At 39.7% G+C, this 27708-nt stretch overlaps 1 protein-coding gene across 3 annotated transcripts in view; it reads left to right on the plus strand.

Moving 5' to 3' along the window:
• Positions 1 to 27708, plus strand: part of FREM1 (FRAS1 related extracellular matrix 1) — a gene marked incomplete at its 5' end in the record, with an annotated part of 121887 nt that overhangs the window by 77817 nt on the left and 16362 nt on the right. For all 3 annotated transcript variants that reach the window (XM_080669320.1, XM_080669321.1, XM_080669319.1), the window contains 5 exons: positions 6199 to 6400; positions 7155 to 7299; positions 17867 to 17996; positions 20578 to 20650; positions 26592 to 26741. In XM_080669320.1, coding sequence (XP_080525446.1) covers positions 6199 to 6400; positions 7155 to 7299; positions 17867 to 17996; positions 20578 to 20650; positions 26592 to 26741 — 700 coding nt within the window. The remainder of the gene's footprint in view (positions 1 to 6198; positions 6401 to 7154; positions 7300 to 17866; positions 17997 to 20577; positions 20651 to 26591; positions 26742 to 27708) is intronic.

The raw sequence follows: 27708 nt of genomic DNA on the forward strand, positions 1-27708 counted from the left end.
TCTGTCTCTTACTTCAGGATACCTTCTGATTATGCAAAATAATCATAATTTCCCCTTGCTCTTTAGTCTCTGTACTAATCAGGATTCTCCAAAGAAACAGAACCAATAGGATATATCTATATCTATCTATATATCTATATCTATATCTAATATATATATATATACAAATATATATATATATGTATATGTGTGTATATATATATATATATATATATATATATATATATATATATATGGAGAGAGAGAGAGATTGATTTATTTTCAGGAATTGGCTCCACAATTGCAGGGTCTGACACATCCAAAATCTGCCGGGCAGGCCAGCAGGATGGACATTCCTTGAGTGCAAAGGCAAACCTGGAGGCAAACTTTAAGGGACACCCACTTTAAGAGACATCAGTCTTTTCTCTTAAGGCCTTCAACTGATTGGATGAGGCCCACACACATTCTAGGGGGTAATTCGCCTTATTCACAGTCTACTGATAGAAATGTAATCACATCTAAACAATTATCTCCACAGCAACATCTTGACAGGTGTTTGAACAAACATCTGGGCAGCATCGCTCAGCTATGTTGACACATAAAATTAACGGTCACTGTCTCTATCTAAGAGGGGATCTGAGTAAAAAGGTGAAGAGTCATGATGACATACAGAGGGTGCTCTTCTCCTCCCCCTCGTCCTCCTCCTCCTCTTCTTCCTCCTCCTCTAAAATGAATCATCGTGGTATTAAGTCATTATGTTTTGGAGTCATTTCTTACATGCCATAAATAACTGGTACATCTCTGCCCCATGAAAGCCCTACCTTTCCTTTATCCTTTCTAAATCGCAGCTACTTTCAGGGATTATTATTTTCTTCACAAAACCTCCAGGTCAAGCACATTCTCCTATTTTTGTGCAGAACCTTTCAATACATGACTTCTTAAAACAGAAATTATATGACTTGTTTTATATTTTTAAATTTCTTTATATGTATTAACCATATCTTGCTATGTAACCTTTTATGAAGATAGCCTTCTCTTTAAAAACAATAATGTCCTGTACTCCAATATTTTAAAATGCTTCAATTTATTCGGAGGCAGAAGACTTGCTTTTGAAGAATATAGAATTTTAATAAAACTGGGATACCTTTTAGCACACGTATGACCAAAGACACAACAGGCGACCATATGACCAGAGTTCAGATACTAACATTTTTAAGAAACAAATGATCCCAACAGATATTCATTCCTCTTGGAACATTTTTGTTTTCAAGGAAAACATAACATTTTATAAAACCCACCTACACTCAGATATTTATCAACTTTAAGAAATTCTTACTTGGCATGAAGCATTTTGATTTTCTTTCTCCTGACATTGACCACCCATCTAGCGGCCACCAGAGCTTCTCCATTCAAAAGGCCCTGAAAACTAAGACTTCCCACCTTCCACCCAACTGCACAGTAGAGTTCACCATCCATACTTTACAGAAGAGGAGAATGACTGTAACTTTTAAAAATGTGTGTTGCTTTTCAATTTATAAAATAATTGTTTATTGTAAAGAATTCATAAACTGCCTAGTCGGCGTGACTCAGTGGTTGAGCGTTGAGCTATGAACCAGGAGGTCACAGTTTGATTCCAGGTCAGGGCACAAGCCCAGGTTGCAGGCTTGATCCCCAGTGGGGGGTGTGCAGGAGGCAGCCAATCAATGATTCTCTCTCATCATTGATGTTTCTATCTCTTTCTCCCTCTCTGAAATCAATAAAAATATATTTTAAAAAAAGAATTCATAAACTATAGAAAAGGACAAGAAAAAAAAATCCTTCACAATCATACCAAAGATAACTATTGTTGGTGAGTTCCATTCTTTTCTTCTGTGCAATAAAAATGGCACGATATTCTATGTATTATTATGTATATTGTATGTTTCCACTCTTCATTATGTTATGAAAATATTTTCATGTCATTAAATCTCCCTTGAAAACATAATTTTTAAAGGCTGCATAGCATTCAGTCTCAGGTAGAGATGGTTTATAAATTCCATGTTAGACTTCTATCTTTTCTGGAATTTTAGTAAACATCCTTATATATGCATTTTGTGTACATGTCTATTTCTGCAGGATATACTTAAAAAAGTGAAATTTTTAGATCAAAGTATGTGCACATTTCAGTGTACATACATGCCAAATTTCTATTCAGAAAATTTTCACTCCTATCAGCAAAATATAGAATGCCTGTTCCTACAAACATTAGTCAACATGATTTATTTCCAAAAATTTTAAAAGTATAGTTGACATACAATATTATATTAGTTTTATGTTTACAACATAGCGATTTAACATTTATATACTTTACTAAGTGATCACCATGAAAAGTCTAGTAACCATTTGTCACCGTACCAAGTTATTTTATAATTGGCTATATTCCCTTTGCTATGCATTTCATTCCTATGAGTTATTTAGTTCATAACTAGAGGTTTGTACCTCTCTTTTCCCTTCACCTTTTTTGCCCATCCTCCACTGCCCTTCCCTCTGGCAACCATAAGTTTGTTCTCTGCATCTATGAGTTTATTTCTCTTTTGTTTTGTTTATTCATTTATCTTATTTTTTAGGTTCCACATATGAGTGGTCTTTTTGTCTTTTTCCATCTATATTATTTTACTTATCTGGATTCATCTCTGTTGTCACAAATGGCAAGATTTTATTTTAATATGTTTTTATTGATTTCAGAGAGGAAGGGAGAAGAAGAGAGGGACAGAAACATCAATGATAAGAGAGAATGATTGATTAGCTGCCTCCTGCACGCCCCCTACTGGGGATGGTGCCCACAACCCAGGCATGTGTTCTGACCAGGAATTGAACCGTGACCTCCTGGTTCATAAGTTGATGCTCAACTACTGAGCCACACTGGCCTGACAAGATTTTATTTTATTTTTTAATGACTGAGTTATGTTTGATATATACCAATCTTCTTTATTTATTGATCCATCAGTAGACAACTAGGTTGCTTCCGTATCTTGATTATTGTAAATAGTGCTGTATTGAACATGAGGGTGTATCTATCTTTTCAAATTAGTGTTTTCTGTTTTCTTCTGCCAAATATCCAGAAGTGAAATTGCTGCGTCATATGGTTTTCTGTTTTCAGGTTTTTGAGGAATCTCTATACTGTTTTCTGTAGTGGCTGTGTCAATTTTCAATCACACCACCAGTGCGGTTGTGTTCTCTTTTCTCAACATTCTCCCCAATACTTTTTGTTTGCTGTCTTTTTCATAATAGCTATTCTGACAGATGTGAGGTGATAAATAGCTCATTGTGGTTTTGATTTGCATTTCCCTGATGCTTGCTGATGTTGAGCATCTTTTCATGAGTCTGTTGGTCATTTGTATGTCCTTTTTGGACAAATATCTATCTAGATCCTCTGCCCATTTTTTAATCAGCTTGGTTTGTGTGTGTTTTTTATGTTGTGCTGTATAAGTATTTTATATAGTTTAGATATTAACCCCTTATTAGATATATCATTTGTGAATATCTTCCCCCATTCAAGGATTGTCTTTTTGTTTTGTTGATGGTTTCTTTTGCTGTGAAAAAACTTTTTAGTTTGATGTAGTCCCATTTGTTTATTTTTACTTTTGTTGCACTTGCCTGAGTAGACATATCTAAAAGAAATTTGCCAAGACTGATGTTAAAAATTTTGTTGCCTATGGTTTCTTCTAGTTTGATGGTTTGAAGTCTTACATTTAAGTGTTTAATCCTTTTTGAGTCTATTCTTTTTTCTTTTTTAAAAATATATTTTATTGCTTTTTTACAGAGAGGAAGGGAGAGGGATAGAGAGTTAGAAACATCGATGAGAGAGAAACATCGATCAGCTGCCTCCTGCACACCCCCTACTGGGGATGTGCCCGTAACCAAGGTACATGCCCTTGACCGGAATCGAACCTGGGACCTTTCAGTCCGCAAGCCGATGCTCTATCCACTGAGCCAAACTGGCTAGGGCTTGAGTCTATTTTTATATGGTGAACAAAAGTGACCTAGTTTCTTTTTTTCTGCATATAGCTGTCCAGTTTTCCCAACAGCATTTATTAAAGAGACTGTGTATTCCCTAGTGTATATTCTTGCCTCCTTGATTATAATTATTTGACTATATCAACATGGGTTTATTTCTGGGCTCTCTCAATTCTGTTCCACTGATCTGTGTGTCTGTTTCTGTGCCAGTACCATACTATTTTGATTACTATAGCTTTGTAGTATAGTTTGAAATGAGGGAGCATGAGGTTTCTCAAGTTCTTTCTCAAAATTGCTTCAGCTATTCAGGGTCTTTTATGATTTCATATAAAGGTTAGGATTGTTTGTTCTAGTTCTGTGAAAAAAATGTCATTTTTGCTAGGAATTGTATTGAATCTGTATATTGCTTTGTGTAGTATGGATTTTTAATTATATTAATTCTTCCAATTCATGAGCACAGTATATCCTTCCACTTCTTATGATTATTTTTGTTAATCAACTTCTTATGATTATTTTTATTAATCAACAAGGACCTTGCCAACCTGAGAGGAAAACATATTTGGTTATTACAAAATTCCATATGGAAATACACAAAGGAGGAGTGGTGCATTTTCGCCATACCAAGACAAATGTAGATTTGTGCAAATGCTCCCACAGTTTTGCTTATGTCTGTATGAACATATATATGTGTTTGATTTGAACAAAAATGGTGTTATAGTTGTCTTCTATTCTGCAAAAAAAAATTAACTGGGTTTTTTAATCAGTTAACACTAAGTTGTAGAAATTATTATCAGTTCTTCCTACCTCTTTTTCTTTTCAATATCATATATATATATAGATACACACCACACACACACACACACACACACACACATATTTATAATAATAAAAATGTAATGTGCTAGTTAGACCAGACATCCTTCATCCGGATGATCTTCCGGATGATGCCAGGGCTGCAAGGGAAGCCCAGGTCCCAGGTACCGGCAGCCAGAGGGAAGGAAGGCCTACTCTTGCACGAATTTCGTGTATTGGGCCTCTAGAGAGTGTGTATATATATATATATATATATATATATATATATATATATATATATGCTTATCATTGACGCTTATTCTCACTTTGCTAGGATGAACTAAGATTTGTAGTGGTATTATTTTTGGGTAAGTGAAGTTAAGAACCGAATGATTAGGGGTAAAGGGAATGAAGGTAGTGTTCTTGTGCTTGTTTTCTGATATTGGTGGTGAATTGTGCTAATCCATCTAAACCTGTTCCATCCCTAACCTACAACTATTATTTGCAAGATGGACCAAGCTCCCTGCCACACCTGAGTGAGGCCCTTTGTAGTGTTTGAACCTGTATTCCTCTTTGCCCAGGCACCGTCTTCACAAATTGAGTTCACCTGTTCTCATCATCAATGAAACAGATGCACAAATGCCTATACATAATTACCTCTCATTATTTTCTTAGGTATTTCTACTTTTATTGAACATTTTTGCCCTTTGAACAAAGGCATGACAAAAATAGTCAATGCATTTGTAAACCCTTCTGTAAATAACCAAACACTGGGAAAATGGGGAAATCTTTCTGTGGAGCTAACATTAAGTTTACGGTACAATTCACTTTATATATATATATACATATATATATATATATATATATATATATATATATATATTATTGATTTTTTACAGAAAGGAAGGAAGAGGGATAGAGAGTTAGAAACATCGATGAGAGAGAAACATTGATCGGCTGCCTCTTGCACACCTCCCACTGGGGATGTGCCCGCAACCAAGTTACGTGCCCTTGACCGGAATCGAACCTGGGACCTTTCAGTCCGCAGGCTGACGCTCTATCCACTGAGCCAAACCGGTTTTGGCGGTACAATTTACTTTTAACATATCCATTTAACAAATATTCCTGAGCTCCTGTTACAGTCAGGCACTGTGCCAAGTGTAAGGAATAGATGGGGGAGCTTACATCCTAATGGGGGAGTGTGACAGGTAAATAAAGCTGGGTCCAAGTTTACAATGGAAAGTCCACCTCTGTCCCAGGCTCTATGATATTTGCTGAGGGTATTGTGAACAAAACAGTCTTCAGCAGAAATTAACAAAAAAAGAGTAAAAGGGATCTGAATGATATTCAGGAGCGTTTGTCATTGTTAACCATTAAGACCCCATGGGGATGAGAAGCCTTTGTATAAACTTATAATGATTGACAATTTAGGTGGACCAGTTGGACAAAACAGCCCCCCACATCACACACTTGCATTCTGCCTCTCAAGTGGGACTCCTGAAAAATGGCTGTTACGGGATTTACATCACTTCCCGTGTGTTGAAGGCATCAGACCCCGACACTGAGGACGATCAGATTATCTTTAAGATTTTACGAGGCCCCCAACATGGACATCTGGAGAACACAACAACAGGTACTGTCTTCCTTCATCCTTGTTCTTGCTCATTTAAAAATACCCAGTGCCTGGCAATGTTAGAAAGTAATTTAATTAGGCGCAGGCCCATTTGGTAAACACTCCCCAGGCCTTACTGCTAGATGCAGTTGATAAATCAATATTGATAAGAGAGTTTGAAGCTGAGCCTTTCCAAGTGCATCTTGAGTGGGAGATCCAAATACTGACATATTATTTCCTTATATACTGTTGTTGTTTACTTTTCAAAAAAAAAAAAACAACAGCTATATTGTAATATAGTCAGAGGAACACTCAGTCTCAGAGCCAAATTCATATTTGCGACTTTTTTCTAAAATAAATTCTAAATGATGTCAGTTTATGTTTTTAAATTCTGGGTTTTTTGGTATAGTGGTTTATCTGGATTGCATATTACTTCTGCTTTATGAAGATAGTGATCAAAATAAATCACTAAAGAGGACGGCAAGAATTACATATTTTACCGTATTACTGTCTCTTCCTAGTCTTCCTCTATTTTTATGTTTTCTTTAAGGCACAATATTTCTGAGACAGAGTAAACTTTAGAGACTCATTTAAGTTCATTGCATATGAGTTTTAAGATAGTTGCAATAATGTCAATTTCTTTAAAGAATATACTTCAGAGATTTTGAAAGCCAGTATTTAAAATAAAATAGCCATTCAATTTTATCAGCTTTTATTTACTATTTTGTTTGCTCACCCACTAAAGTCATTTGTCTCTCTCTTTTTTTTTTTGTAGGTGAATTTATCCGTGAGAAATTTAGCCAAAAGGACTTAAACAGTAAGACCATTCTTTACGTCATAAACCCGTCTTTGGAATTTAATTCAGATACCATGGAATTTCAAATCATGGACCCCACAGGGAACTCTGCCACTCCGCACATGTAAATTCTTTTGCTTATTCAGTTGTCCTGCATATAATATCCAGCACATATCTGATTAGGAAAGTGAAATGTTGTTTTGAAACAGAATCTAAGAGGATAAATTCATAGACCATTTCACAAGCTCATGGAGTGTATTTTGGAGGGAGATGATTCTTTCTATTACTGCTCAATAATGGGGAAACCAGTAGTTTACGGAGTATTGAAACATTAGAAAGTTAAGGTGGATAGCGCTGGCTCATTCCATTTATGCAGGTAAATGCATTCACTTTCACATGCAGACAGGTTTCTGTCTTGACAATTCACAGGCATCCAGGACCGAGCTTGCAGGCTCATGTACACATCGTGCAGCAAGAGGTCACTCTAGGACCATGTTAGCACTGAGAGTCTGAAACATCTAGAGCGGGAGGCGTGAGGCAGCCAGGAGGGGTTAGCAAAAACAGCTCTTTGCTTCCAGAAAACCAAACAAAAAAAATTGATGGCTTGAGACTGCCCTTACCAGTGAACAGACCTATCCTGGGTAAGATGAAGACAGTGTAAAGAGGAAAATAGACATGCAGGTATTAAATGACACTTAGAAGTTATATAACATGTACAACCCTCAGAATAACAAGAGTAAGAAATCCTAAAAATTAACAAGATTAACAGGCTGCAGTAATTTCACTCACTGGGTCCCTCTTCTAGACTCTTCTTGGAGATAGACCTTGAATAATTTACCAGTTTATCGGATGGCTGTAGAAGATGTATTACAGTCCAGTTCTTGTGGTGCTGAATTTTCTTTCTTTATAAATTTGATAACCCTTCTCCCGTCACCTCAAAGAAAAGTGGCTATTAACCAGATCTTAGTAAAATGACACATTGTAAGTGAGTATAGACTCTTTATAGGGTTTTTTTTTTATGCTAGTATATGGACAAAGGAAGAAAAATTGCAGAAATTCGTCTCTGTTCTCTTCATTCTTGCTTTTTCTTTCTGACCCTGATTGTAGTTCCAACGTGTACCAGCAGAGGTCTCTGTAGTCATGGTTAGAAAAACTGGCATCCTTCTCTTAATAACACATTCCCAGGGTTCACCTCCATTGCCCTGATAAAGTGTAGTATCTGGGTGCACAGTATTAGAAACTGGTAAGTGGATATGAACAAGGAAGGCCTCACCATCACTCATTAAACTGCTCTTGCCTAAGAGAAATGATTCCTCAGGATTTCCTTTATAGAAAATGTACTAACTACTTGCTATTTTAATCAAACATCTTATAACTCAAGCCTAACCGGTTTGGCTCTATGGATAGAGCATCAGTGTGGGGACTGAAAGGTCCCAGGTTCGATTCCGGTCAGGGGCATGTACCTTGGTTGCGGGCACATCCCCAGTAGGAGGTGTGGAGGCAGCTGATCGATGTTTCTCTCTCATTGATGTTCCTAACTCTTTATCCCTCTCCCTTCCTCTCTGTAAAAAATCAATATAACATATTAAAAAAAATCTTGTAACTCAAAAAAAATGTTTTTAAAAATCCTGTTCCCAAAACATTAATAAATTGACTGCACTTGTGTTTAGTAGATCAAATAAGAAATATTAGAATACTGGTCAGACTTGCTACTGGCCTCATGCTGTCTGCTGGGCTTCCATGTGTGAACACAGCAGAGCTGATAAGAGATCCCCCCACCCCCAGCAATAGCGCTAGATTGATGTTGCTTCACTTACATACCCTTTTATTCTTCATTGTTACAAAGAAATTGCTTTTGAAGATGATTTATGTTTTTAAATAATCCTCAGATTTATAGGAGAATCCTGGAAGAAATTATAACCTTAATTGAGGCTATTTTAAATAGGCTCCTGCTTGTGTTGGATATTAATGTTCATATAGCTATGCTGACGATGTTTCTAATAAAGCTTGAAATGAGTAGAACCAATGGAACAAAATGATGCCTACCAAGGGCTAATCCAAAAATGATTTAAATTTGATTCTGATGTTTATTATTTTCTTTAGAATGAGCAGAGGGAGGTAGAAATTGCTCAGCATTTATGTCCATAATTTTTGAGTGGCGTAATTGTCTCCAGCCTCATTTATTAGATCTTTTTGGAACAGGAAATATATTTTTCCAGTAAGAAACAATCTTATCAGTAGTGGGTTGTCTTTCCAAGACAGCCAGCAAGAACCTAGTTACGCGTACAATATAAACCACAGGCATTAGCAATATAGTTGTTTTTTGCTCTGTTTCATCACTCTTCATTTAATCATCGCAACCACCTATGTGTTAGGTACCATCATAATACAGAATTTACACATGAGGAAACTGAAGCACAAAAATAGGATGTGAGATTTTCCAAGCTTGTGCAGCTAATTAGTGAAGGAGCTGGGATTCAGGCCCAGGAAGTATGGCTCTAGAGTCCATGGTTTTTCTCACTGCATGAAAGAACTTGCCCATTCTTATCAAGGTGTGCTAACTGGCCTAAGGGGAGGGAGCTGCAGACTTAATCTCCCTTCTTTCTCTCCAGTCATTGGCCTACCTAGGCAGCAAGAAAGGGGAATACTTACTCTTCAAGGACCTTAAGTCTTAGTTGTTGTGTGTTTTTTGTTTGTTTGTTTTTAATGTAAGGCCTGGCAGGTGTGGCTCAGTGGTTGAGCATTGACCCAGGAACCAAGAGGTCATCAGTTCGCTTCCCGGTCAGGCCACATGCCTGGGAATGTGGGCTCAATCCCCAGTAGTGGGTTGTGTAGTCGATCGATGATCAATGGCCAGCTAAAGTCCCACCTCTCTCTCTCCCTCTCTTTCTAAAAACTCAGCAAAAAAAACCCCACACATTTAAAAAATGTAAGTTATAGCTATTAATATTAGCGTGTACTCCATGTTTAACACACCAGGAATTAGTATAGATAATAAATAATAAACCACTGGACTTAGAACCAAAGAATAGGGTTTGGGCTTTGACTCTGCCATTGACTTAGATGGTTGTTCAAGCCTCAGTTATCTCATCTGTCAAATGGGGGCAATACCAAAATGTGTTTAAAGAAACAAATGAGGTAAAACATATGAAAGCATCTTGTATATTTAACATCCTTAGCAAGTTCAACTTGTGGTAGTGATTACTATTGTTGTTCACTCATGTGGGTGTAAAGATCGACTGTTTGAAGAAGTATTCCAGAGACATTGGGTGGCCATCTAAAGCCCACCTCTAATTAGAAATTAATGCTGGGATGATTCACAAAGCAAGCAAGCAATATGCTCCTTAATCAATAAGCTAAATGCTGTACCACTTTGTGTCTTTCTCTGGCTTAGACAGTGTGAGTACATTAATATTCTGCCTATTCGAAGGAGTGAAGACCTTCTGTAATAAAGCTAAAGCGACTGGTGGGTGCACTCTTGAGCAGAAGGGGAGCTCTTTTAAAAAATGAGAAGGACCTATGTTCAGAGGGAAGGTCCCAGAATCTTGATTGCTAGTAAGTTTTTGCTCTTGCAGCATTTCTATGGAATACCAGCTCTGAAGAGTCAATGGATGCTCCATTAACAAAGGTATTAGAAAAGCTGATTCGAATCAGCTAAATGAATCAAGTTATTACTAGGTAGCTAGATTGTGTGCTTCACATTCCAGAATTATAGAGAAGCATGCATGGATTGGGGATCTCTGAGGGAGGGATATAGTATGTAGCACATCTGACCTTGATTTGACTACAGAACTACTTCTCCCTCCCTTGTCCCCCTCAATAGCTCATGGAACAAGTTGTTCATGGAATACATGTGGGAGGTATTTTATCATGAATAGAAATTATTTTATAACTCTGAAATTCATGGAGATTTGCATGAAGATTTAGACTTGGCTGAATGCCTAAATTTCAGGTACTGTGCTAGGTACTTTCACATATGTTGCCTAATCATGAATAGAAATCTACAAAGCACAATCCTCTGAGAGTGAGAGGGAAATCAGGCTCAAAGCATTTAAGTAATTGTCCTGAAGTCACTTAAGTGGATGAGCAGCAGAGCCGAAAGAGGACCCTGACGTCCTGACCTCAAAGTGCATGCTCCTCTTATTCACCTTGGTGGCCAAGCTCAAGTTCATTCTCCTGTCCAACTTGAACCTCAATGTGATCTTCAGAATTCTTCACCTAAACTACACGGGACCCACATCATTCACCCAAAACTCCTCTGCAGACCACAGAATGTAGCCAATTTTTGACCAGTTTCTTCATACGTCTTCTCTGTTGACCTCTTCCTTGAGTGCACCGACAAAGAGTAAACTTCGCAAGAAGCGCTGACCCACATGGAGCTTCTTGATCACTCAGAGGCTGCTTCCCCAGCTGCTCCGTGATCCCAAGCACCCGATTCCTCTCCTTCCTCTGGCTACCCTCCCTCTAGCTGGTCTATTATTCACTCTTGGCCTTAAAAGAGAAGGCACAAAAGAAATGAAACAGAAAAGGAATGTCTAATAGGTGAACTCTGCAGTGGTTTGGCAGCTTTTGTGAAACACCTTATAGGGGAAGAGGTTGAAACAATCGGCCAGGTAAAGCTTTCATGTTACCTGCATGCCGGAAGTTAACATACATATTTCCAGATTCGATCTCAGAAAGCACAGAGGATGAAAAGGGAAATCACACTTATTAAGCACCCACTGTGTACAGGTGCTTTCCACATATTAACACATTTAAATTTTCATCATTTGACGTGAGTATCATTCTCCTCATTGTGAAGATAATGAAAGCTGAGACCCAGGGAGACTGCGTAACTGACCGTAATCACACACTAAGTGGTTGCAAGATGTGTCTGACTCCGAAGTACTTGTCTGGGTCTCACTGTGCTGCCTCCTGGCTAAACACTGTTTCCCCATTATCATGAGTGAGAGACAAAAAGGAAAACACAGGTGTTCAGAGCATTACATTACGGATCTTAATAGCATCCTCTTTGAATTGATAAATCTTAGATTGACTACTTGGAAAAATATTTTTTATCATCTCAATTTTCTTAAGTCATATGCTACTTGATTATAGATGAAGATTTAGTTATAAGAATAATTTAATCACAACTTTAGCTTCTGTAAAACCTTTCACTGAGAGACTCAGCATACTTAGTGGGTACTCATTAAGGTTCATTTGGCTCCTTTGAAGCACAGACTCATGATTATGACACTTAGGGAGGTGAGGAAACTGAGGCATAGAGTGGCTGAGGACCTTTTTTATACACTCTTGTTAACCTAGATTAATGTCCCAAATCCCAAACTGGAGTTTGAATCACAAGTGGTTCTTTAAGTATATTGTTCCTACATATTAATGAATCAGGTAGCCACAGAAAAAAAATGTCAGAAAGTATATATTTTTTACTTTAACCTCAACACTGTTGACATTTGGGGCCAGGTACTTCTTTGTTAGGGGATGGGGGTGGGGTGGGTGTCCTGTGCATTGCAGGATGTTTAGCCGCATTCCAGGCCTCCACCCACTAAATGCAGCATTACCCTCCTCCGTGTGGCAATCCGAGCTCTCTCTCAACATTGCCAAATGTCGAGAACCATGCAGGCACTTAGACAAGAACATGCATGTGTGTTAAGAAATCAGGATGCTGGGAGAATGCTCTTTTATCAATGCCATCTTTCTCTCTAATAAAGTCCAATAATAGCCAAAGAACCGAGGGCTAGTAAGAACATAGAAGGATCATCTGAGCTTCGTATTGTTTTTTTCAAATTGTGTGTAATCTGATGTTAATAGGGATGTGTGTGTGCGGGGGTGGGGGGGAGGGAAGGTTTGGTGGTCAACTGAGCTTAGGAAACAGTGGGCTAAAGGAGATTTATTTAACAAATATTTATTGAGCACTTACTATATCCTATGCACTCTACAAGGGACTTAGAAATACATCAGTGAGCAAGGCCCCTTTTTACTTGGAGCATACATACTAGTAGTATCTAAGTAAATTAAATAGTATGTTTAAATGTATGTGACACATACTTTGGAAAAGGAAAGAGTTGGTTGGGATATGGGGAATCACAGATGCTGGGCTTTGGGGATGCATTGTGATTTTATTTTATTTTATTTTTTTTTATTGATTAAAAATATATTTTATTGATATTTTACAGAGAGGAAGGGAGAGAGATAGAGAGCTAGAAACATCGATGAGAGAGAAACATCGATCAGCTGCCTCCTGCACACTCCCCACTGGGGATGTGCCCGCAACCACAGTACATGCCCTTGACCGGAATCGAACCTGGGACCCTTGAGTCCGCAGGCCGACGCTCTATCCACTGAGCCAAACCGGTTTCGGCTGCATTGTGATTTTAAATTGAATATTTAAATAGCTTTTCATGTACCTGACTTAGTGCCAATGAGTGACAGAGGGACCAGAAGCCTCATGACTTATATTCCAGTTTAATTCATACTACTTCATCCTGTGTCTTCCATTCACAATAGTGGTTTGGGGAACCAACATTTAGTTTTCACATCAAATCAAAGTTTCTATTTTGACGAGTGCACCTGAATCACTTAGCTAAGTGTCCCTCCACTGGGGATGACTCCCCCTAAGGGACATTTGGAAATGTCTGGAAAGAGTTTTGGTTGTCGTGACTGAAGGGAAGTGGGTGCCACTGCATTTGGTGGGTCGAGGCAGGGATGCTGCTAAATATCTTAGTACCCAGGACAGCCCCCCACAGCAAATAATTATCACATTCCAAATGCCGATGGTGTGGATTGAGAAACCCTGACCCAGGGGCTAAAGGAGTTCTCACCCCCTGCTACAAGCCTTGAAACCATTTCCATATGGGATTTGCAAACCTGTATCCAGAAATTTCATTTCTTACCTTAGAATGAGCTTTACTCAATGGTAATAGGGGAAGGAGGGACCATTAAAGGGGCAGGTTTGAAACAACGCTCGTCTCCATGACAGCCACACGTCCAGAGCTTTCCCAGTCTCTCCTGGGCTCCTGCATCTGGTTATCTACACGATGTCAAGCACACATCTGGGGGCGTCCAGCAGGGGGGATTCCCACGTGGCTGACTACACCTCTTACTTTTCTTCCAGGTGTTTGTGTAGAGTTTAAGCAACCACAGTCTCAGCATAGAAAGCTCTTCTCAGATAAAGCACTGCAAAAACCAAAAAGCATTTGAAACATGCCTTGCACACACCCCATAGGTATACAAGTGCTTCACAATTTAAATATTTTTTCTGGAAAATGGATAGCCTGGCTTAACCTGTATGGATTTTCAATACATCTTTATTATTTGTAGTGACTCCTTTCCAGGAGATAAAATGGAACGTTGTGTAACGACAACCTGAACCTCTAAGCATTCTCTGATGCATCAGGGAAATGCAGGCACGCCCCAAATGCCAAGACCCTTTATGCTTTGAAGCTGAGCAGCACGCTGCGTAGTCTCTTGATTGATGTAGTCCAGCAATCAAACTGCATTTAGCATTAGGCCTGGAGGTCCTCTGGATCTGCACAGTAACACTGATGAATTTCTGCTTGTCATGGTGAACGTCAGCAATGGCTAAATCCTCGGGAGACTGGACAGGAACACTCATCTGAACCTTGCTGAGTCTTAGCTGAAATGCATCCCTGTTTATCTATTGCACACGTTCCCATTGCTTTTCTGTCTTTTCTGTTTCAGGTTTTTGTCCTTTCCCCCAACCTCTTTGCTGGTTCCTTCAGGAATTCTTTGCAACATGTTATTTAGAACAATAATAGATTTAATTAGAAGATGAAGAATAGTATGTTATTTCTATTGGTATTTGTAATGTGCTTGTTGCTTGTTATCTTGTACTTTTTTATTATTTTTTTTTAAATAAATCTTTATTGAGATTATTACAATTATTTCTCCTTTTTCCCCCCATAGCTCCCCTCCACCCATTTCCCACCCCACCATCTGCCCTTACCTCCCCCCCACTGTCCTCATCCATAGGTGTATGATTTTTGTCCATTCTCTTCATGAACCCCCCATACCCCTTTCCCCCTGAGAATTATCAGTCCACTCCCTTTCTATGCCCCTGATTCTATTATATTCACCAGATTATTCTGTTCCTCAGGTTTTTAATTCACTTGATTTTTAGGTTCGCTTGTTGATAGATATGTATTTGTTGTTCATAATTTTTCTCTTTACTTTTTTCTTCTTCCTCTTCTTTAAGAGTACCTTTCAGCATTTCATATAATACTGGTTTGGTGGTGATGAACTCCTTCAGCTTTTTCTTATCTGTGAAGCTCTTTATCTGCCCTTCAATTCTGAATGATAGCTTTGCTGGGTAGAGTAATCTTGGTTGTAGGTTCTTGCTATTCATCACATTGAAAATTTCTTGCCACTCCCGTCTGGCCTGCATAGTTTCTGTTGAGAAGTCAGCTGACAGTCGTATGGGTGCTCCCTTGTAGGTAATTAACTGTTTTTCTCTTGCTGCTTTTAATATTCTCTCTTTGTCTTTTGCTCTTGGCATTTTAATTATGATGTGTCTTGGTGTGGTCCTCTTTGGATTCCTTTTGTTTGGGGTTCTGTGGGCTTCCTGGACTTGTAAGTCTATTTCTTTCACCAGGTGGGGGAAGTTTTCGGTCATTATTTCTTCAAATAGGTTTTCAGTATCTTGCTCTCTCTCTTCTTCTGGCACCCCCATAATTCTGTTGTACTTTTTTTAAAATGCATCATCATTTATTTCTTTATTTCTTGATCTGTTTCATGCCAGGTTTGAATTTAGGTGCATTAAAGACCCATGGGGTTTCCAATATTATTTAAAGTAAGGATCCTATTTTTATGTTAAAATTGTATGAAGTCCAGCATGCCAGTAACACTACATTTCTATTGATAAATGAACATCAATGCTCATAGAAATTCATGAACCTCTGCAATAATTCCAGGCTCCCACATCTGTCCTACTGGCCCACGGTCACTGAAGTAGGAGACAATGCCAGTGAGTTTATTTTGCTAGTGAACTTAATATAGAGGATATGACTGTGACACATGCTTGGTGCAAGGACATAGAGTGGTAATCAGAGGATAAACTTACTCTCCAATCGGAATGGTCCCAGCAAAGCCCGGAGAACCCTGTGAGATTTGAGAACTCCACACTCCATCCACATGGTAGCACCCGGAATTTCTACTTCTGCAAGAAGAAAAAAAAAAGATTAAAAAAATCTAAATCTAGAGGAAAGAGCCTGAATCCAATGGGAAGTTTGAAAATACAGTAAGGCAACCACTGTGGGTTTTGTAAATGTAGCATGAAAGGGAAATGAATGAAACAGAAGCAGGGGGAGCGTGTTAAATGATCATAATGAAGATTGTCAGTGTCTTGTAGATGGCTGAAGGTTACCGGGGGTGAAAAGTAACATGTTTGGAGAGAAATGTTTGGGCGGAACATTTTAAGTTTTCTAACCTCACAAGGGGAAATATTTCAGGAAAAATATAAAATTGTATTTTTCTGCGTGAGTTTAAACACAAGAGTCATGAACTTCAGTTGGGGAGAAAAATGGTGGAGAAGGAGGAGGAGAACATTTGGCTTCAGATTTATGCTGGGAATTTCATCTCTGCTGTCTATTAGCTTTGACATAGCTTTTTGTCTTTGAGCTAGTTATTAATATCTCTTGCGCTCAGTTTCTTTTCTGAAACAAAAAATAAAAAAGGGTTCTCTCCACCTGAGGATTAAAGACAGTTTATACCAAATGTTGGGCTCGCTACAGATACTGCAGGGAAAAGGCATCTCTCTGTTAGGTTTACTCCATTGCTTAGCTGCGTCTGAGCTGCACATTAGGACGACCCTTTTAAATGCATAGACGTGGAAACAGATACTGCTTATAAAACACATGTACATGCTAATTCTTAGGCACATCCTCAAAGATAACTTGTTATTTAACTGAGCCCAAGTTCAGGAAAGGTCTGTGCCGGGAACAGTTCTTGGCGTACTGATGAGGAAGGCCAAAGATAAGAGAAAAGGTTGCATATCAGTGTCCTTTGCAAAAGTGAATGTCTCCTTGAACTCCACAACTGCTGGCTCCTTTCCTTCAGAACACTCAAATTTGAGTGCCCCCCCCCCCTTTGTCATTAATAACTGTGGGAACTCTGGCAGTCTTTTGTTTTGTTTTAACAATGACACTTCCCCAACTACAGGGAGATGCCATTTTTTAAAAATATATTTTATTGATTTTTTTACAGAGAGGAAGGGAGAGAGTTAGAGGGTGAGAAATATCGATGAAAGAGAAACATCGATCAGCTGCCTCCTGTATACCTCCTACTGGGGATGTGCCTGCAACCAAGGTACATGCCCTTCACCAGCATCGAACCTGGGACCCTTCAGTCTGCAGACCGACGCTCTATCCACTGAGCCAAACCGGTTAGGGCCCGACAGTCTTTTAACCTTAGCTTCTGCATTTGTAAAATAGAATTCCAATCATTTCTTTGTCTACCTCATAGTGTTGGCAAGAGAGTGTTAAATGAGGTGATGTTAGTAGAAGTTTTTTGTGAGCTAAAGTGCAGCAGACAAAAGTAAGGATTCCTAGCATTGATTTATGTTGATGAACCACTTCCATCACCAGGATTGCACCCAGGGTTCCATCTCCTCCCCAGCAGAGGACCCTGTTAGCCATGAGTATGCACTTCTAATGATTTCCCCTTTTTCTTTCGTGCAGTCTGGAACTGAAGTGGTCTCATATTGAGTGGTCACAGACAGAATATGAGGTCTGTGAGAACGTGGGCATGTTGCCCTTGGAAATTACCAGGAGGGGCTGTTCCATGGACTCAGCCTTTGTGAGTGTAAAGGTAACAACTCTAAAATGTAAACTGTCCAGCTAAAACGTGGGTTGCTGAGTGATGCCTTTGATTGTTTTCTTAGAAAAAAAATCAGAGTAAACAAGGAAATATTAAATTGTGGAAGTGTCAACAATGACCTGCTGGTTTTAGGTACAGAATCTCCTTATGCCTCCCTTCTTTATCTGGCTTCATTAGCTCCTAGAAAGGATATGTTCAACACATTTTTAGCTTTGAAATCTGGTTATTAAGTCTTGAAGTTCGTTTCACAGAGAGATATAACCAACCTAGTGAACTTGGGTCACACTCTGCCTTGGTAAGAAACGTTGTAGGCAAGACATTCTGTGAGGTGCCCAGAGCCAGTTTCAGTCCCCAAATGGCTTTCTCTTAGGATGCACCAGGATCACTTGCTCCAGTCTCAGTGGGGAAGAAAAATCAGGGGACAAACCTATCTTAAGAGTCCCCAAGTCTTAAATGAAAAATTAAGAGAGCATATTTCAATATAGACACCCTGGAATTTTCAGTAATCCCTTTGGAATTAGTCCACTTGCTATTTCTTTCCATTGACGTGGACCTAGAAACACAGCCTATGGCTTCTGGAATTGAAGGGTTTTTTGTGTGTTTTTTTTTAGGAGTTGCTATCCCAATAGCACTTCAAGAGAATGAAAGTATGAAAAGCTTTTACATGCTAATGACAGCAACCACCTTAGCACTGCCCTCCTCAGTCTAATGAAAGGGACACTGGGCTTAGCTTCTGGGGAAAACAGCATCTCAGTTAGGTCTCAATTACAATCATAAATTCAAATCAGAACCTTGTGCACCTAAATTTGACCATCTGCAGACTCAGTATTTATTGTTCCAGTGGGCCTCGGTTCTTTGCCCCGGATCTGTGGATGCTTTGTTTTTGGTAAAACATCAGACAGTGTGGAAGGCCCTGTAATTTTCCAGCAGATTGTTTATGGAAAAAGAAAGAGTCTGCCTGGATGGTTTTCTAATCGTCCTCTGGTCCTCCAGAGAGAGCACCATATGCTCGAGTCTGGAGATTTGGGCCCCACTACCTCTCCCTTGCCAGGTAGAAAGAACATACGTGGTGTGACATGGAACCTTGTGTCTACTTAAGTGAATGCATACTGTGAGCCTGCCAGCTGAGTCCGTCAGACAACCCCGAGTCCTTCAGGGATGACTCTACCCACAGCCCACAGCCTGTGCCTTGCACCAGAGCTTATTGGTTACTTGACCAGGAGCAGGGAAAGAGGAAGCACTTGACCTGGGTGTTTGCCCTGGTTTACATCATGCACCTTCACTGGACTGATTTCTCCAACCACCTTGCCTCAGACCATTCCTCTTCCCACGTAGGATGCTGTAAACTCAGTGGTGGTAAATACTAGGTAATTGCACGTGCAAGAAGCATGCGGGGATATGCAACTCCCGGCATATGGTGGGTACAGGTGCACCATGGGCTGCCTTTCCGCAGTGAAAGACTTCAGGAGGAGCCCTGGCATTGCAGGCACAGAGCAAATGGGATTTGGGGAGGTAATACCCTTCTTGAGCAAAATGTTTCCACTGCAGACCCATTGGCAGATGGTAGGGCCTTTGATTAGAGATGGAGATAATGTCTGAGGCCGTAGAAATAAGAATGTTAGAGTTTTTAATCATGCCTTTCATTCCTTGGTAACAAAGTGAAGAAACATATTAACCCACTTTCCTGACCATCTGAAACATCTAAAAAATGCAAAAGCAGCAGCTGCCTGTGCTTTCCGCAGGGTTCTCACCGGATGGCCTCTCTTTCAGCCAAGAGCACTGTTCTTACCATACATATTTAGGCTCCCTTTGAGGGAGGTGCAGGCCATGGCTTTAGCGCCCTTAAATCACCCTGGTTTTCAGCTGTAGGTAGGGAGAACAGGAGATCAATCAACAGTCTCTTTAAATTAGAGCAGTTTTTGTGTTTTGTTTTGTGTGTGTGTTTTTGCCACTTACTTGATAGAACCTCTCGATTCAGAGTGTAGATTGCCTTTCTGGGGTTGCTCACCAGGTCTCTCAGCCCCACAAAGCCCTCATTCATGTCTGTGAAGAGGGATGGTGTCGTTCAGACAGGAAAATGGAGCAGACTTGCTTTAATGCATCCAGTCTACAGGCTTTCAGGGCCCTGGAGCTTGCAGGAGGCCTCAGAGCTGGCTGCACCATCAGCACCAGGTTGTCAGGGGCACCTGTATGTCTTCCTCTCTTCACTCCCTCTCCCTTCCCCCTGAGGCATTATTTTAGAGCAAGGCTGGGATAAAGGGAAAGTAATGAAATAAAATCCTACTCGTAACAAAGAGAAAATATTGATAAAATCCATGGTACTATCTCCAATAACGGAATTATTTTTAAAGAAGCAAAAAAAGAAAGTTTTACTTCCATTGATATTAGTTTATAAAAACCTTAACTTTAGGGAAGATCCATGTAGCTTGGATCAAAAATGGTTTCTTATAATAAAAAACACACATATTATGTTAAAAATATTTTAAGAGTGAGTTTAGTCTAGACTAGAGGTTTCTCTATTACAGAATATTTATTTTTATTTTTAAAAAAAGGACATATTTTTCCTTTTTAGGTCAACCAAGTGTCAGCTACAGTTGGAAAAGATTTTACGATGACTCGATCTAAACTGATTCAGTTTGACCCAGGTACGTTTTGTGTCTACAGTTTATTTCATGTTTTTGTAAGAAAGTCTAGAGATTTGGGAGAAGACAGAACATTATGCAACTTCAGCCAACGAGAAACTCCTCAGGGAACCGTATCACCCACTCCAAGAGAGATCAATTTGGACTTGAGGGGCATTTTATTACAAGTGAATATGTATTTAAAATAAGATCATAACAGCCCTGGTTGGTGTGGCTCAGTTGGTTGGGCATCATCCCACACACCAAAAGGTCACTGGTTCAATTCCCAGTCAGGCAGATGCCTGGGGTTGTAGGCTCCATCCATATAGGGGACGTGTAGGAGGCAGCAGCTCTATGTTCTGCTCTCACATTGATGTTCTCTGTCTCCCTTCCTCTCTCTCTAAAAACCTAAAAAGTTTTTTAAAAATGAGATGGTAACAAATAGAGAATATAACATACCAAAGAAAACATCTCAATATCCAGAAAAAAAAGTGATGTCACTTTTAAAATTATTTAAAGCTGGGATAATTTAATTGTCTCATCTTTTTCTTTTTCCTTTTTTAAAAATTGCCTCTTATTTTGATGGAAATTTTCAAAATGTTATATTCCCGTGGATTCCTAAAGGTCATTTCTAAATGATTTCTATTGGAATAGGTTGATAGGAGGACATTCCAAAGGAAATTATTATTTAATTAGATAGCACATATTTAGCATCCAATCTGTGAAAAAATTTTGCTAGGTGCAAAAGGGGGTACAAAAAATATGCTGCCTGCTCTCCAGGATGTTCTGTCATGTGGGAAATACAGACATGAAAACAACTCACCCACAGTACATTGGGACCCAAAGGATGAGTCATTGTTCTGGCTAAAGAAAATCCTGGAATGTTTCCCAGAATTCTGAGCAGGTGGGATAAGAAGAAGGGGACTTTCAGTTGAAAGACAGACACACTTTGGGGGAACTGTGTCTTAAGCACCGAAGCTGGAGCCATGCCTTCCCTCCCTGGTGTCCGTAGGTGGGGCAGGCAGCGCGCACTCACTGCTCTGCGTGGTTCTGTCTCCTCCCCTTTGCTCTGGATCACCTGTGCAGGGGCAAATGGCAAAGGCCTGGAGAAGCAGCCAGGACTTAGGGCTTTGTGGTCTCCTGCAGAGGAGGTGTTCCGTGCTCAGAGAACACACAGCAAGTCCAAACTCTTGCTGTTGTCTGCCACTGACACATGATGTCTATGGCAAAGGCAAAATGAAATGGCTGAAAAAAATACCATCAGCACTCCGAAATCGATGACTGTAATGTTAAACATAGACAAGAAACGCTTTTCTGCAGCTTATTACAGGAAGCATGATGTTTGACCACTCTGTTCGTTTGCTGGGACTGCCCTAACAAAGAATCACAAACCAGGTAGCTTAAAAATGGAAATTGATTTCCTCCCAGTTCCGAAGGCCAGAAGTTGAAGGTCAAGGTTTTGGCAGGTTGATTCCTTCTGAGGGCTGTGAGAGAAAACCTGCTTCATGACTCTCTTCCATGTTGTAGTGGTTTGTAGAATCGTTGTCATTCCCTGGTTTCAGCTGTCTTCATGTCCATATTGGCATCCTCCTCGTATGTGTGTCTCTGCTCAAATCCCCTCCCCCCTTTTTTAAATAAGACCTTTTTATTTTCAAATCAGGTCACACTCAGAGGTACTGGGGATTAGGACTTCAATATATGGATTTTTGGAGTGACAAAATTGAACCTATCACAATGAGCCTTAAGTTTACATGGCAACAACCCAGATATTGTGGTTGGCCTCCCTCCTGTGATATCTAAGTTTCTGACTTGCGAAAGTTTGTCCCGTAGGCTGACCATACTTTGTGAGAAGAGCTGTTCCCATCGTGTATTTGATGTTTACCTTCAGATTGCTGCAGGCTCTTGTCTTCTGGTCAACCCTAAGGTGAAAGGGTGTGATGTGTTCGCAATATGCCCTTTTTGTACTTCATGTTAAGGCAGTCCCAACCTTTCCACTTTTTGAGAGCCGAGTCTTTGTCATATGTTGTCTTTATTATTTGAGCTCAGTTTGTCACGAGATTATAAGTGACTTTGGCTCACAGTAGATTTGAGCAGCCACCAGGGGCTCTATTTGGAACTAGAATGTATCACACTAGAAGACTCTCTGAAAGCTTCTTGGAGATTCCACAGGATAAGATAAATGCCCATTTGCCTAGAAGAGTTTATATGCTGTTTTGAGTAGATACTAATGGTTTCTAGGGGCCCTAAATAGTCATGATTTTAGAGCTTATTTAGAGTGGTTAAGAAATAAATAAACATATTTTATAAATTAAAAAGAAACAATACTTGGTTGTTCATTGTTTAGGAACTTATTAGTCATAAACATTTTCATAACTTAAAGGCTTACTTTAGAGAATTTCAAAACTGTGGTACATTTATACCATGGAATACTATGTAGCAGTAAGAAAGAAGGATCTCTTACCCTTTGAGACAGCATGGGGGGACCTGGAGAGTATTATGCTAAGCAAAATAAGCCAGTCAGAGAAAGACAAGTATCATTTGATCTCACTTATATGGTGAATCTAATGAACAAAATAGATCCAGAGACATAGAAGCATGGAATAGACTGTCAAATCTCTGAGGGAAGATAGGGATGGGAGGTTGGATGGGAAGAGATCAGCCAAAGAACTTGTAGGCATATAGCATAACCCATGACACAGACAATAGTGTGGTGAAGGCCTGAGGTGGGTGGTGGGGGCAGGCTAGAAAGGGTCAATGGAAAAAAAAGGGACATATGTAATACCTTCAATAATCAAGATTTTTTTTAAAAAAGACAAAGAAAATAAAGTTTCCCATGTCCAAGGGTCCTGTAAATATTTATTTACTCCCACTTGTTAATTCTTGCCTCTTTTGCGTCTGATGTCTCTCTCCATCCTCACATCCAGCCCTTTGGCCCAAGCAATCTGTTCATGTCTTTAAAAACAGCAATCTCCATGATTGGAGAAGAAACTGAGAGTGCAAAATCAAGGAGTGGGATATTATAAGGTTACAGAGTTGTTGGGAGGCAGCTGGAGAGAAACTGAGGGATTTTTCAGGCTAGGGAGCTATACTCAAGTAGGCTTGCCTTTGCAGCCATTGGACCAAACCAAAAAACAAATCCTGATTCCTTTGCATCCAGTTTTTGTGATTAATCTTGAGTCAAAGTAAACATACTCATAATAAAGGGATTGTTTTCCTCTAAAATCCATTCTTAATGGAGACTTCATTATTCCTCACTGAAAAACATGCAGAAAATGCCTTCTGACTGTGAAATCTACTTTGCAGGAAACTAGCCAGGAACGGACCTGCTCTGTAAAGTGGAGTAAGTCTGCATAAAATGACACCTTCCTCTCCTCTTCCACACCTTTTGTTTTATGGGAACAGAGGGCCAGTTCAAGCCTTCTAAAATGGCTTATAATCTCCGTAATTTAACGAATACTTTTCACCTTGAAAGTGGGAAAGAAAGGAAAAAGCAAAAACAAGAAAGTTCTTACTTGCAATTTCATTAACCTAAAAAAAGTCAGTCCTATGTGCACACCTGCTCGGCATAGAAACAAAGTGGAAATGCAGGCAAACAAATCAGAAGCACTTAAATGAAACTAGGAATAGTTTTTCTCTAACCATCTGGTTCTACTCCATAAAATATATTCTTAAAATAAGAGGACCTTCCATTAGGCTTGGAAATGTTTTTTTCTATGGGATTATTATTTGAATAATGCTTAACTCTATGGGCTTTGAGAGTCAAAACAGTTCTCCAAATAGTAAAAATTTTGTATTCATATCTTTTTCTTCATTGTCCAGCCTCTCATTTCTTCATGCCAGTTTCATTATAGGTGTTGCCCACGTGGTCTCCCAACTTTTAGCCCCTCTGCCTGGGCCCCTAAATCTTCCCACGTCACACTTCCAGTTCCTTTTTTCCAGGACATCCATTTTCAAGAGCCTTCCCTGTTGCCTGTGGTTTAAAGTCTGAATCCGGCCACCTAGTTAGTGTCCAGGGCTCTCTGCAGTCTGACCAGAAACTGCCACTGCAGCCTGGCTGGTGTAGCTCAGTGGTTGGGCTCTGTCCCATGAACCAGGATGTCACGGTTTGGTTCCCAGTCAGGGCACATGCCCGGGTTGCAGCTCCATCCCCAGTAGGAGGCATGTAGGAGGCAGCCAATCAATGTTTCTCTCTCATTGATGTTTCTATCTCTCTCCCTCTCCCTTCCTCTCTCTGAAATCAATAAAAACATATTTTTAAAAAAACTCCCACTGCAGCCTTATCACCCCCTGTTCACCTTGGTGACATCTCTATTCTTGCAGCTCATCTGTTCAGTGTTCCCTGAGCAAGTCTCTCTTCACTATCTTCCTGCCTCTGTGTTTGTTGTTTCCCCGTGTCTTCCCTCCAAATCCTTCCTTTCCCCCGCTTCAACTTGAGCCTTTCCAAAGAGGTTTTAAATTCCTTTATGTCAGGCTTGCTTAGATGATACCTCTGGTGTTTCCCATAGCATCGAATGCAAAGGCAAGTACATAATAGATACAAAATAAAATATTTTGATGGACTGATTTATCCATCCATGTGGTGAGACTTTATATAATATTTTCTATTAGAGACTTCAACGTCTATTTTTGCAGACTGTGAAAGTAACTGATTGAAGAACTCAACTGATATTGAAGACCTAACAAATTAGCTGTCAGCCTGTTTTTTTTTTTAAATAAAATTCTTTCAAATACACTTAATTTTTTTCCTTTGAGTGCAGCCAAGAGTAGTATAAGTTAACAGTTTCATCTTTCCATTGAACTGGGTTGGGGATTAATGAGCCTTCCATTAGCTCAGGAGATCTATTTTGAATGCCTTCAAGAAGGATGCAGGGCACAATCTGAAAACAGTCTGCAAGGAGCAAAGTACTCAGATTCTCAGGTGAGGAATAAAATGCGCAACTGTAGACGTAGGTGAAATGCATGGTAATACAGGCACTTCAATAGCCAATGAGTCAATGATGGAGTCAAGTTTTCAAAACTTAGTCCTAGAGGGTTAACACCACAAATTTATTATCTTTTTTCCCCTTCAATTTGAGCCTTTTTTTCTTCACTAAACAGTACTGTTTTTTTCTTGCTGCCACCACTTTTCTTCTAAATAAACTCTAGAGTCTGTCCTGTGATCCACATCAGAGGAACTGGTCAGGATTCGCCAGTCTCCGCGGTTTCTTCCAGCTCTCATGGTTTGTGTTTCTGGGTTGCTATGTGTCCCAGACGGCTGGGGATGTGTTTGAAACATCAAAACTGTTTAGTATTAAGTTCACAAAGTTACTATAAACCAAGCTTGATTGTCACTCCATCAACAGAGGCAGACAGAAAAGAAAAACAAATTGGCTTGGTTTATTTCTAGAACTCCCAGCCCGTACACTCTCTCTAGGAGGATATCAGTCTGACATCATCAGAAAAAGCATTTGCAGGCTAGAAAGATCCCAGGAAGTGGGGTGGCCGATGGAGGCAGCTGTCTTGAGAAATCAATCATTTCTCAAGGGTTCCATGAATAGCACCAAGTACCATCCAATAATCACTTGTAACTGTCTGTACCGACCTCTTTAGAGTTTTGAAACTGGTGAGCTTTAAAGATTGCAGTACTTGTTTATTCTTAAGTAGAGAAGGGGCAGGTTGGGGAGGGGGGTGGAATTAAATCTTGGCTCTCATCTACTAACCATTTTTTTGTTCATCCCTTGCAAAATGCAGCTTACTTTTTTTGTTACAGTGTTTGCATTTAAATGAAATCATCATTGTCCGGGAACAAATGTGGTCTTTTAATATGATTTGGGAGAACAGCAGGACTTCAGGGAGTTGGGAGCCGTACAATGGCTCACTCAGGCCACTGCCGCGGAGCTGGAGACATGTTAATTAATATATTTCTCTGACACCTAGGTGATTGAAATAGCAATTAAAGAGTAATTAAAATGTTTACTTCTTGTAGGAATGTCAACTAAGATGTGGAATATAGCAATTACCTATGACGGATTAGAGGAAGATGATGAGGCCTTTGAAGTCATTCTGAACTCCCCCGTGAATGCGGTTCTTGGCACAAAGACAAAAGCTGCAGTGAAAATTTTGGACTCAAAAGGAGGTATTCTTTTTGATCCTCATCTTGAAATCAGAAGCGGTCCTCGCGCTGTGGCTGCTTGCTTTCAACAGCCAGTGTGCATGATAACGCCTTCACATCAAAATGCTTAATTTCTTGTCAAGAAAGCCACCTCGGTGGTGGTGCGGGCCCTTTATTCTGCCCTCTGCTTCATGCGGTGTTCCTCCCGCTAAGAACTGTGGTTTCAGAAAAGCAACAAGTCAGTGCCATAGTTCGTTTTTTTTTTCCTGCCGTTTGTTGTTCTCACCGAGGGGGAAACAATGTTGGTGAGAATCTACCCACAATTATTTTCCCTCAGGGTTTGGAGGGCTGTAATTATCTTGCTCTGTTAAAGAGAGCTCTTAAAGCCGAAAATCGAAAATCGGAATCCCCACTGGAGTGTGACCAGGAAAGGCCTAAAAGAGGAAGGAATGGGAGAAAAATAGACGTGAAAGGTGCAGCTGGCTTGGGGATTCAGGAGCAGCTGGAGAACATGAATGAATAACCTTGGACTGCAGAGCCAAATGGGTCCTGGGTAGTAGATGCTAAAAAACAACCTGTGAACTAAATAAAACAAAGACCCACCAAAGTTTCTGGTGCTTTGATTTGTCCCCTGCCAAATACCTTCTTCTTATTTGTCTATTTTGCCTTTGATAACTGTCCAGTTACCATGCTAGCTCGTAGTCCTATGTTTTTAGACCTGTTATGCCCTATGGTTCATATGTTTTCCTTACTTTAAATCTATTATCTCCTCGTCTCTTTGTCATCCTATAATAAAAATATCTATTAAGATCTTTCTCTTATAATACTCATATTTCCACAACATCTCTCCCCACCACCTTTCCTCACCAGATTCATGTCTTTTTCAGTAGAATTTTCTGATCACATTAAGTCTATAAAATACATGAAGCACACACTTTTCACATGAAGTATCACATATCCAGATGCCAGTTCTGGGTTTAGATTCTTTTCA

The sequence above is a fragment of the Plecotus auritus genome (assembly GCF_963455305.1).
Source record: "Plecotus auritus genome assembly, chromosome: 5".
Lineage (NCBI taxonomy): Eukaryota > Metazoa > Chordata > Mammalia > Chiroptera > Vespertilionidae > Plecotus > Plecotus auritus.